The sequence below is a fragment of the Rattus norvegicus genome, chromosome 3 (genome assembly GCF_036323735.1).
Source record: "Rattus norvegicus strain BN/NHsdMcwi chromosome 3, GRCr8, whole genome shotgun sequence".
NCBI lineage: Eukaryota > Metazoa > Chordata > Mammalia > Rodentia > Muridae > Rattus > Rattus norvegicus.
In genome coordinates, this window is record NC_086021.1 from 32,535,445 (window position 1) to 32,547,379 (window position 11,935).

Genomic DNA, 11,935 nt, shown 5'->3' on the forward strand with positions numbered 1-11,935 from the left:
TGTGGTCTAGCAGGGGTAGTAAGAACAGATACCCCTGCCCTGTGACCTGTTTCAGGGGAAAACGTTCAGTCTTTTACCTTTTGCTTGGCGTTAGGAGTTCTGTTGTTTTGTAAGCTGACCCGTCCTGTCCTCTCTCCTCATGCACGGTGGCATGCACCTGCAATTGTAACACCCAGGAGCTGGAGGCAGGAGGATTGAGAATCCAAGGCCATCGTGAGCTGCGAAGCAGCAGCAGCAAACAGCTGGCTAGGCTACATACTAAGGCTGTCTACTTAGTCTAAAATATGGTAATTTTCACTTTAAATGTAAAGTTGAGTTGAAAAGTATTAGGCTTCCATTCCCAGGTTAAAGCCCACTTCGCTGTAATAGTGAATTATTCTTTTAATGTATTGGTGGACCTGACTCACTAATTTATACAGCGCTTCGAATACTGCATTGTATTGGTGGTGTCCTGTGCCATCTGAATTGGAGTCGCTAGGAAGCAGGTGTGTTCACCTCAAGCCCGTGGGCCACTTGCAGCCTGGGTTAGTAAAACATGAGTGTGTGTGTATATGAGCATGTGTGTGTGCAAGTAAGTGCGAAAGCATATGGGTTGTAACCTGATTTGGTCCTTGAGTGTAAACTTTGTAGACAACATCATTCTCAGTGTCAAGAGAGTGAATGAGCCTGACAGACAACAGTGTGATGAGGAAAGGCTGATCATGGCTCTGGTTTGCCAGGCTGCTGGGAACCAGCTGTGCCTGCCTCATTGGGTAGCTGCAGTTAAACTCGGCACCAGCAGGGAGGGTTTTACCGCTGTGAACAGACACCATGACCAAGGCAACTCCTATAAGGACAACATTTAATTGGGGCTGGCTTACAGGTTCAGAGGTTCAGTCCATTATCATCAAGGCAGGAACATAGCAGTGTCCAGGCAGGCACCAGACTGGAGGAACTAAGAGTTCCACCTCTTGTTCCAAAGGCAGACAGAAGACAGGCTTCCACGCAGCTAGGATGAGGGTATTAAAGCCCGTGCCCACAGTGTCACACCTACTCCAAAAAGGTCACACCTCCTAATAGTGCCACTCCCTGAGCCAAGCATAAGCAAAATCATCACACTGGGCAAGGGAAAAGGAGGTAAGTCCTGGGAGTGTCTGTCCTTAGAAGGAACTCTGGGCTCTGCTTGCCTGTCTGGTGTTCATCTGGGTTTTGTTGTTGTGGTGGTGATTTTTTTTTTTTTTTTGAGCTCATACACGTTCTAGTGCATGACAGCAAGTGTCCAGGTGTCTGTGTGGTTTGAATGTGAAGGGACCATGATTGGCTGCTGTGTGTGGCCCCTTGGTGCCTTCTAGGAAGGATCTGGAACCGTTAGGAGTGGAAGCCTTGCTAGCAAAAGTCTGTCACTGGGACCAGAGACGGGCCTTGAGGTTTTAATGACACATCCCAACTTCCTGTTGCTCTCTGCTTCGTGTCAGCACGATGTGAGAGCTGCCTCATTTTCCCGCCAGCGTGCCTTCTCCATCAGGAGGCCTGTGTCCTTGAACGGTGAGCCAGAGCAAATGCTTCCGACCTCAAGCCGTTTCTTGTCATGTAGTAGGGCACAGCCTCAGTAGTGAGGGCGACTGCCAAGCTTGATGACCTGAGTTCAATCCCTGGGACCCACTTGGTGGAAGGAGAAATGGACTCCTGCAAGTTGTCTGTGGGTACCGGATGCTTGCCCTCACAGACAAACACTAAGAAACCCAGGAAGGTTAAACACGCATGCATGTTTCAAAGGAAAGAGATGTCTGCCTGCCTTCTGGCTGGAATGCTGGGAACGGACGGGTTTACCACCTGGTGAGTTTTGCTGTCTGCAGGGCTTCACCCACATCCCCAGACAATTATGTCTGTTCATCCCTGACTTTTCTCCACTGAATATTGGGCTTTTTTTCAAGCTTCTCAGTTCAATGCATCCTTATGAGAGATGTCACATTTGATTTACAACAGCCTAAGTAACTTCTATTGCACCAGGCCAACCATGACTCCGTCGTTCTCCCTAGGTCTTTGCCTTGATCATCTTTATGGAAGAAGCATGTGTTCTTTGTAGAGTTCCAATGTAAACATGTCTTAAACTTTTCGTACACAGGATTGAGTACCATCATTGGGAAACATTTCCCCAAAACTGTGCTGTGCTTAAATACGGCTAAAATGAACCATCTGGTGTCAGACTTTAGAAGTGTGAACCAGTTTCGGCTCAGTAAGTGGGGCTGAACTGAGTTTCATCCTTTCGTCTCCACTAGAGCTTGCAGGAGTCCTCATGGTTATTCTCTGACCTCTAAATACACATTGTGGTGCATGTCCACTCGCTACCTCCCCCCAAATGAGTACATAAACGTTTTTAAGAATTTAAAAAAAAATAACTTTGGGTAAGTCTTAGAAGGAGCCCCAGAGAGAGTTGGCCTAAGGGAAAGAAATTTGCACACCTGTGTCAGTCAAACTCAAGCATCGGCCTCAGGCAACATTTGGTCCTAGTGTCTCTGGCCACCTCCCTGGTGGCTCTGAGCAAGCTGCCTTCTTCTGGAGGCCCTCTGGCTAAGTCTTGGCTTCCATTTCTCCCACTGTGCAGTCAGCAGGTGACCTGCCTGGCTTGGCTTGGGTCTGCAGGAGCCCTGCAGCCAGGAGGAGCCTGAGCTCAGCTTCGCCTCCTCGAAGCCTTGGTCACAGCCGAGCCACAGGCATCAGAGGGCCAGAGGGAAAAGGTGTCTCCTAGACAAGAGGAATGAAGCAAGGACACACTTGGCTGCCTCAGGAATCTGGGGCAGACCCTCCCTGAAATACATAGATACCCACATGTGGGGAATAATGACAACCATGGGGTTCCCTGTGGTTGACTATAGCAGGACTCGGTCTATGGAGGTAAATGAGTGACAAGAGGGTTAGTGTCCCCCAGGGCCACAACGGAGGCGGGGGGTTGGGGGAGAAGGGGTGGAGCAGCAGAGGGAAGGGGACAGGGTGGCCAGTGGGTGACTCTGGAAGGCTCTGGGCTACTAGGCAGTCTTTACTCACCCTATTTCTGCCATTAGGGTGTTACTGACCTAGAGAGAGAGTGGACAGAGAAGGTGGGTGGAGCTCCGGGCTCTTGGTGAGTTTGCTATGTACGAAATTGTGTTCGAAATCGTGTTGCCAGGAGGAACTGTCTCCCCAGGATTAGCAGGCCCAGGCTGTCAACACTTTGCCTGGCCCTGCAACTGACAACTGACTACTGTGGTCTCTCTCCAGGGTGTTCTTCCTGAATGTGCCGTTGGATTCCATCCTGGAGCGGCTCACACTGAGAAGGACAGACCCTGTCACAGGAGAAAGGTTGGTCAGGGCTTCCTGGTGGCTGGTCATGGAGGTCTGCTGATGGCCAGGTCCCCCGAGAGCCACCTCTTCATCTAGGCACGCAGTGCTATTGTGGGCCTGCTTCAGGGTAGTGCTGGCTACTACAGACAGAGGCAAGAAACACGCTTGTTCAGTGAGCTCCTCTGGGTATGCCTTTGGCTCCCTCTGTCTGAAAGGTAAAGAGGGAAGGGACATACCAGGTCCGGCAGCAGCAGACTGGTGAAGTCTGCCACCGTGATCCTGGCCCCCAGCTAGACTCCAGCCTCAGAAATAGCTGCACCGGATGGGTAGGCCCGAAGTACTGGACAAATCATGTTTGCGAAGATGAAAAAGGGGCAGACAAAGCTGGGAAGATGCTCAGTTGGTAAATGCTTGCCTTGCAAGCATGAGGACGTGAGTTCAATCACCAAGACACATACGTGTATACACACATACCACATGTACACACACATATACATACACATACACACACACAAACACACACATACATATGCACCAAACACACACATACACACATACACACACCCCCACACACAAACACACACATATATACATACATATACAGCAAACACACACACACAAACTCACATACTCATACACATACATACACATACAAACACATACACATATAGCCATACATACATATGTATACATCATACACCCATACACATACACACACAAATAAAAATAATAAGCCCATTGTAATAGTATATGTCTTTAATCCCAGCACTTGGGAGGCAGAAATAGATGGAGCTCTTCTGAGGCTAGTCTGGTCTACATAGGGAGTTCCGGGACAGCAGGAAGTCCTACACAGAAGAAATTCTGTGTGGTGGCAGTTCTTGGTTGTCAACTTGTCCACATCTGGAATTAACTAAAACTCAAGTGGCTGGGTACACTTGTGATGGATTTTCTGTCTGACTGTCTGTCTTTCCTTCTTCCTTCCTTTCTCTCTCTCTCTTTCTTTCTTTCTTTCTTGCTTGCTTGCTTTCTTGCTTTCTTTGAGACAGGTGTGTGTGTGTGTGTGTGTGTGTGTGTGTGTGTGTGTATGTGTGTGTAACAGCCTGGCTGTTACACTTGCTTTGTAGACCTCAGGCTGGCCATGAACTCAGAAGACCAACTCAGTGTTGGTTTCTGCTGTTGGCAGACCTGGTAGTCAGCAGCAGCTGTAGTCAAGTCAGCCTTGGTGAGTGGAAGTCCATGGTGTTGAGCACATACTTAACCCCCGTCTCTCCACCATGGTCACTTTGTTCATGGGCCCACTGGACAATGACAGGACTGACTGGGTAGAGAGGCTGACTGCCACAGAACAATCATCATATTTCCTGACCTCCTCTTCGGCTAAAGTCACCTGTCGGTGAGCATTTACATGGGACACACGTATCTTCACATCCTTCACCCATTTGCAGAGATCTGTTCACACACTTCTTCCCCAGGTGTCCTTCTCACCAATTTTCAAATCATGATTTTTCCAAGTCCCTGTTCATCCAGCCAACCCCTTAACTACAGTCCCTGAATCAGTGAACAGTCACACATCTGGCCATTTCTCCTTCCAAACAAAACACGTGGCCATGTGTACCGCCCGAAATTCTGCCCTCTGTGAAGATTTTCCTTTCAGAGGTATCTTTCGGGGTTGTTCCAGAAAGGGGTTGTAATGCTGTGCTTCTGAGCGGTGCCTGCACAGCGTGGGAAACCATCAGTAAACGAGGCCCCAATCTTCTTCCTCACCCCAGAAGGAGTGCATGCCCAGAGGCCGATGGCACCGTGCTGGGAGTAGAAACTGCAGTAGAAATTTGGGCAACTCCTGCAACCTGCTTGTGCCCCCAGGGCCTGCTCAGGCCCAGTCATGTATTCACTTTCACTTGATAATGGGTTGCTGCTGTGCACATCCCACGATGTCTTCGTGGGCCAGATATTACCCAGCTCATGGTGGGCAGCTCAGGTCACATGGTAACTTGGTGGCCCACTGTCAAATGTCCCGTTTTCACTAAGGCCCAATAGCAGGCCAAGAGCTGTCTCTTACAGGGAATAGTTGTCTACAGACAATGGTAGAGTCTTGCTCCCAAATCCCAAAGGTATCTTCTGTGAGTCACCTATAGGGGCTGCCTGCCACAGGCTCTAAACAGCACCTCAAGGACCACTGGGTCTGCTGGCTCCTAAGTCCAAGCGGTAGAGCAGCATTCGGAGCTGCTGAAGAACATTTTCCTATTCTAGACCCCAGGACCGGTATCTATCAGGGTTCTGTACAGGAACAGAAGTGGTAGAATGAATCTATGTGGGATTTTTTAAAAGAATTATTTATTCACTTTATGCCTATGAGTACACTGTCGCTGTTGTCAGACACACCAGAAGAGAGCATCGGATCCCTATTACAGATGGTTGTGAGCCACCATGTGGTTGCTGGGATTTGAACTCAGGACCTCTGGAAGAGCAGTCAGTGCTCTTAACCGCTGAGCCACCTCTCCAGCCCATATGTGGGATTTATTAGAGTGGTTTACAGGCTGTGGTCCAGCTAACTGATAAGTTCTCAACCTGTGGGTTGCAACCCCTTTGGGGTCGCATATCAAATACCCTGCATATCAGCTATTTACATTACAATTCATAACAAAATTACAGTTATGGAGCAGCAATGAAATAACTTTAAGGATGGGTGGAACTGTATTAAAGGGTTGCAGCACTAGGAAGATGGAGAACCACTGATCCAACAATACCAGTCTGCCAATGGAAGATTCAAGAGTTGGTCTTCAGTATATGCTGGAATCCCAAACAAGTCGGCTCCAGTGCCAGTGGAGGAATGGGGTTGCCAGTGAGAGCGAGGGCGGGCAGGCAGAGAGAGCTCCCTCTTCCATGCCTCATACAGGCTGCCTGCACAAAGTGTAGAATTTTAGTTCCAAGGATCCCAACATCTTCTTTTGGCCTTCAGCAGCTGCACACATGACTGGGGGAGAGCGGGGGAGGGGGGGCCGCAAAAGTAGGGGAAAGGAAGAATGAAGGAACTGGGCCTTTTGTATGTTGTTTGCTTTGTTTTCAGGTGGGGTCTTACGACACAGACCTGGCAGCCAGGAACTTGCAGAGATCTGCCTGCCTGGGCCTCTGAGATCAAAGCGGGATCTGGCTTTTACTGTGGCTTTATATTCAACCCCCACTCACTGGCCTTTGTCCTTTTCCTGAGCTGGGATCATAGCTTCTTGCCCCAGAAGCCTGAGGCTAGTCCTGATGCCCAGCTGGCATTTGTGTCTGGCAGTCATGGTGACAGGACAAGGGGACTCTAGTGAGGGCAACAGAGGACTGAGGCCGTTGTCATCTGCTTCCCTTGTAGGTTCCATCTCATGTACAAGCCCCCTCCCACCATAGAGGTCCAGGCTCGCCTCCTGCAGAACCCCAAGGATTCAGAGGAGTACATCAAGCTCCAAACGGACTTGTTCTATAGGAACTCTGGGGACCTGGAGCAGTACTACGATCGGGCCATCATTGTCAACGGTGACCAGGACCCATACACAGTTTTTGAGTATATAGAGAGTGGAATCATTAATCCTCTGCCCAGGAAAGTTACCTGATATGTGGGGAGCCAGGAACAAGCCCCAAAGACACTCAAATCCCCTGCCCTCAACCTTCATCAGACCCCACCCAGCCAATAAAGATGCTAGTCACAGCCTCAGTAGCCTTCTTATGGGGTCTGACAGCACAGGACAAGAGGCGCATGGCAGGGCAGAGTGGAATGCCAGAGGCTAGGCCTTCTTCTAGAGTCAGATTCCGATAAGGCCCACCTCAAAGAGCAGCGCCATCCCACTGTAGGCAACTGGGTGGGTGCTGTCTTAGGTTTTCCACTGCTGTGAAGAGACACCATGACCAAGGCAACTCTTAATAAAGGAAAACATTTCATTGTGGCTGGCTTATGGGTTCAGAGGTTTAGTCCATTGTCATCATGGTGAGAGGCAGGCAGGCAGACACAGTGCAGGAAAAGGAGCAGAGAGTTCTTACAATTTAATCCAGCAGAGGGCTGGAAAGGTGGCTCAGCGGTTAAGAGCACTGACTGCTCTTCCAGAGGTCCTCAGTTCGATTCCCAGCACCCACATGGTGGCTCACAACCATCTGTAATGGGATCTTCTGGTGTGTCAGAAGACAGCTACGGTGTACTCATATACATAAAATAAAACTTTAAAAAAAGTCCTTAGGCAGAAGGGGACTGTTTCACACTGGGCATACCTTGAGCATATATAACCCCAAAACCTCCTCCATAGTGACACACCTTCTCCAACAAAGCCACATCTATAATAGTGCCACTCCCTATGGCCAAACATTCAAATTATATGAGTCAGGTGTGATGACACCCACCTGTAGCACTTGGGAGATGGAGTGAAGAACATTGAGAATTCAAGGACAGCCTCAAGGTACATAGAGAGTCAGGGGGTTCAGGGTCATTCTGTATCACAGAAGACCCTGTCTCAAGAAGAAGAGAAATCTGGCACCCAGTGGAAGTCTCTGGAATGAAGGACATTGCTTCTATCTGTGCTGCCCATGTTGGCAGCCTCTAGTCACAGGAGGCGCCCGAGGCATCTGCAGTGTGGTAGTGCCACTGAAAAGGCGAGTTTTAAGTTTGATTTAATTTTGACACATTCGAATTTAAACTGCCTCTCAGCTAGCAGCTGCCCTGTAAGAGGGGTGTGTGTGTGTCTATGTGTGTGTGTCTGTGTGTCTGTGTATATCTGTATCTTCTCTGTGTGTCTGTGAGTGTATGTGTCTACATCTGTGTGTGTGTGTCTGTGTGTATCTGTGTCTGTGTGTGTGTATCTGTGTGTGTGTGTATCTGTGTCTGTGTGAGTGTGTGTGTGTATGTGTGTATGTATGTATGTGTGTGTATCTGTGTCTGTGTGTATCTGTGTGTGTATCTGTGTCTGTGTATCTGTGTGTGTATCTGTGTGTGTGTGTATCTGTGTCTGTGTGTGTATCTGTGTCTGTGTGAGTGTGAGTGTGTGTGTGTGTGTAATGGTGGCAGTAGTGGTGGCAGTATTGCAGGGCTGTAGATTAACAAGTCATCCCCTGTCCTCTGTGCAGCCCACAGACCCAGCAGGGGAGCCGCGACAGGGAGACCTTGGTTTGATGGTGTGACTGAAATTCCTCTCATGCCTCCTTCCATTGTCTCTACCCTCCAGATGGTCCGCCACACGCAGATGCAAGAAGATAACTCCCTTGCCTAAGGTCCCCTGTCCTAAGACTTACCCTAAATCTAGGACTCTTGGGACCAGGCTGATCTGATTCTAGCACACAGGACTCTGGGAAGGTCAGAACCCTGGGCCCAATGCCCCAAGGCCCTTCTAGCTTAGGACAGCTCACAGAATATCTAGCAGAGCTTGCCCCCTGGGCCTGCCTCAGCTGGGTTTCACAGGTCCAGGGGCGCGTCCTGTGGGTCGTGCCTCCTGTCTGCTGAGTGTGCCTCAGCTCTCATTTTCTTAGTCTGTCAGACACTGAGTCTCACCTCCCAAATCTCCACCAGGGTCTCCCCCACCAAGGTTCCCTGCTATGGCCACCTTGAAACATATTTGGCAGTGCACACCCATATTAGCACATGTCTCGTGTGCCAGGGCTCCCCGCAGGGTGTTGGGAAAGAATATTCTCTGTGTCATACAAAGGAACACCTTAATAAAGCAAAATTAACCTGGTCAGGCAGGCACTCCTCTCCGCGTATGATTATTACGTCTACACAGTGAGCTCGAGACCAGCCAGGGCTTACAGTGAGACTTGCCTTAGTTAGGGTTACTATGGGTGTGACGGAGCATCGCCACTCTGAGAGAAGACAACATTTCAATGGGTCTGGCTTGCAGTCCATTTTCGTCATGGTGGAAACATGGTGGCACATAGGCAGACAGTGCTAGAGAGGTGGCTGAGAGTTCATTTGGATCTGCAGGCGATCTGCAGGCAGCAGGAAGAGACACTGGGCCTGACTTGAGCTTCTCAAACCTCAAAGCCCACCCCATAACACACTTCCTCCAACAAGGCCACACCTCCTAACACTGCTGCTCCGTAGGAGCCAATGGGAGTCATTTTCATTCAAATCACCCCAAAGACTCTGTGTCCAAAAACTTAAAAAAAAAAAAAAAGTTAAGGTTTTAATTCCTTTGCAGAAGGGAGATTTGTGGAACATTGGTAACCGGCAGATTAGCTGCCTTTGAGAAAACATGAATTCTCACATAGGTAAAGAGGCTCCACCACTTAGCCCTTTCCTCTTTGATCAGAGGAGACAGCAGGACACCAGTTTAGCTAGGCTTTATTTCCCATAGTTCCTTGTTCCCTCCTCTGCACATCATTCTGGACTCCAGAGAATGTGACCTCATACAACCACAACTGTGGGACTCCACACTTGCAGTGAGCAGATTCACGCATGGTCTGTGTAGGGAGTGGCGTCTGTGGGTAGCATGATCAATCGCTCACATTCTTAACCCTCCTTCCCTCTTGCCCACCCTCCTGCCTCAGTTGTGTGCACTCTGTGGCCAGCTTGTTAAACATAGTAGGCTGCCTATCAAGGAGGGATGTCCCTCCCATAGAGCATGGCCTTGTCCAGTTCAATGGCCTGGTTTCCCATGCCACCAAGTGGCTTTAGACAAGTGTATTAGGTACTTTTCTTATTGCGCTGACAAAAGTACCTGATAAAAGTGGCCAGAGAGATGGCTCGGCAGTTAAGGGTTCTTGCTAGACTTCTAGAGGAAGAAGTTCAATTCCCAGCACCCACATGGTAATTCATAACCACTATAAACTTCAGATCTAGGGCATCAGATGCTCTCTTCTGGTCTCTGTGGGTACCTACACACATACACACACACACACACACACTTAAAAAAAAAAAAAACCCTGACCAAATCAACTTACGGAAGGAAGGGTTTATTTTGCCTCACAGTTTGAGAGTAGATACCATGGCAGGAAGGTGTGTAGTGGGAATGTGAAGCTCTGTGTCACACTGCATCCATGGTCGGGGAGCACAGAGATGAACGCTGATACTTGGCTGGCTTCCCACCTTGTATTCAGTCCAGGATCTCCAAGCCCATGGAGTGGTGCTGTTCATGTTCACAGAAGGTCCTCTGAAAACCCCTCATAGACACACCTACAGGTGTGTTTCTATGGTGACTTTTAACCTCAGCAAGTCAATGTTAAAATTACCCATCAAGGGGTTGGGGATTTAGCTCAGTGGTAGAGCACTTGCCTAGCAAGCACTGAAAGACCCCCTCCCAGAAAGGGAATTATACAAGCCCAAGGCCCTCAACTATAGAAGTAAAAAGTAAGTTTTTAGATATGTGGGACAAGCTGACCCATCATTTAGACGAAACAGACCAGAAAAGAAAACAAAATGCAGAAACCAGACTAAATTATGGGCACTGCTCCATGGGCCACCTGGCAGGAAAAAGAAAAAGTCCCTGACCCCCCGGAAGCCCTGACCACCATGTACTTTTTGCTAACTCACTGTTATGATTATAGCCAAAATAGGTAACATATACGTATGCCTCATTTACTCCACCAATCACATCCCTGTAACCATGCATCTGCTTCTGTAAGCCTGCTTCTGCTCCTCAATGCCCTATAAAAACCCGTCCCTGGTTCTGCTAGGCGCGCCAGTCTTCTGAATTGACTGGGACGCCCACAGATACCTGTGCTTCCTGATCAATAAAAATCCTCTTGCAGATTGCAGCCTATGGACTCGGTCTGGTCATTGGGCTTGAGGATCTCCCTCCTGAGGGAAGATTCTCTCTGAGAGTCTTACAGCACAAGGCCCTGGGTTGGGTCCTCAGCTCAAAAAAAAAAAAAAAAATTACCCATCAAGCTGAGCCTGATGGCGCCCACCTTTAATCATGGGCAGAGGCAGGTGGACCTCTGTTTGAGGCCAGCCTTGTTTACGTAGTGAGTTTCAGGACAGCCAGAGCTATATAATGATACCTTGACTCAAGAGAGAAAAAGAAGAAAGAGGGGAGGGGGAGGAAGAGGGGGAAGAAGAGGAGGATGAGGAAGAGGAGGAAGAGAAGGAGGAAGAGGAGGAAGAAGAGGGGGAGGAGGAGGGAGAGGAAGAGGAGGGGGAGGGGGAGGAGGAAGAGGAGGGGGAGGGGGAGGAGGAAGGGGAGGGGGATGAGGAATAGCCACCGTGGTGGTGTCGGCGGCTTGCTGTCCCAGTAGATGCAGGCTTGCTTCCCGGCACCCAATCCAGGCAGCTCACACACAACTGCCTATTATTCTGGCTCCAGGAGGTCTGATGTCCCTTTTCCAGTCTTCATGAGCAGGACATTTGCACACACAAACCCACACAGAGATATACATAAATATAATTTTTAAAAGCTTTTTTAGATTTTTATTTCTGTGTGTGCACACATGCTGTGTGTGTGCAGTTACAGGCAGTTGTGGGCCACCTAACATGGGTGCTGGTAACCAAACTCAGGGTCCTCTAGAAGAGTAGCAAGTGCTCTTAACCTCTGGGACACTTGTAAGCCACTGTCGTAGCCCTGTGCTTTATTAAAAAAAAAAATAGCCACCAAAACAAGTGGTTTAGCCTGTGTTGTCTTAAGATGAGGGTAAACAGCTATTGTCTTCTAGGAGCTTTTTTTTTTTTTTTTTTTTTGGC

The 11,935-nt window shown here is 49.0% G+C and overlaps 1 protein-coding gene across 5 annotated transcripts in view; it reads left to right on the forward strand.

Annotated features, from left to right (window-relative positions):
• Ak8 (adenylate kinase 8) overlaps positions 1 to 6,988 on the forward strand; it is a 115,541-nt gene extending 108,553 nt beyond the window's left edge. For all 5 annotated transcript variants that reach the window (XM_017591827.3, XM_017591826.3, XM_006233794.5 and 2 more), the window contains 2 exons: positions 3,238 to 3,318; positions 6,656 to 6,988. In XM_017591827.3, coding sequence (XP_017447316.1) covers positions 3,238 to 3,318; positions 6,656 to 6,893 — 319 coding nt within the window. In that variant the 3' untranslated portion in view covers positions 6,894 to 6,988. The remainder of the gene's footprint in view (positions 1 to 3,237; positions 3,319 to 6,655) is intronic.
• Positions 6,989 to 11,935: the final 4,947 nt, after the last annotated feature.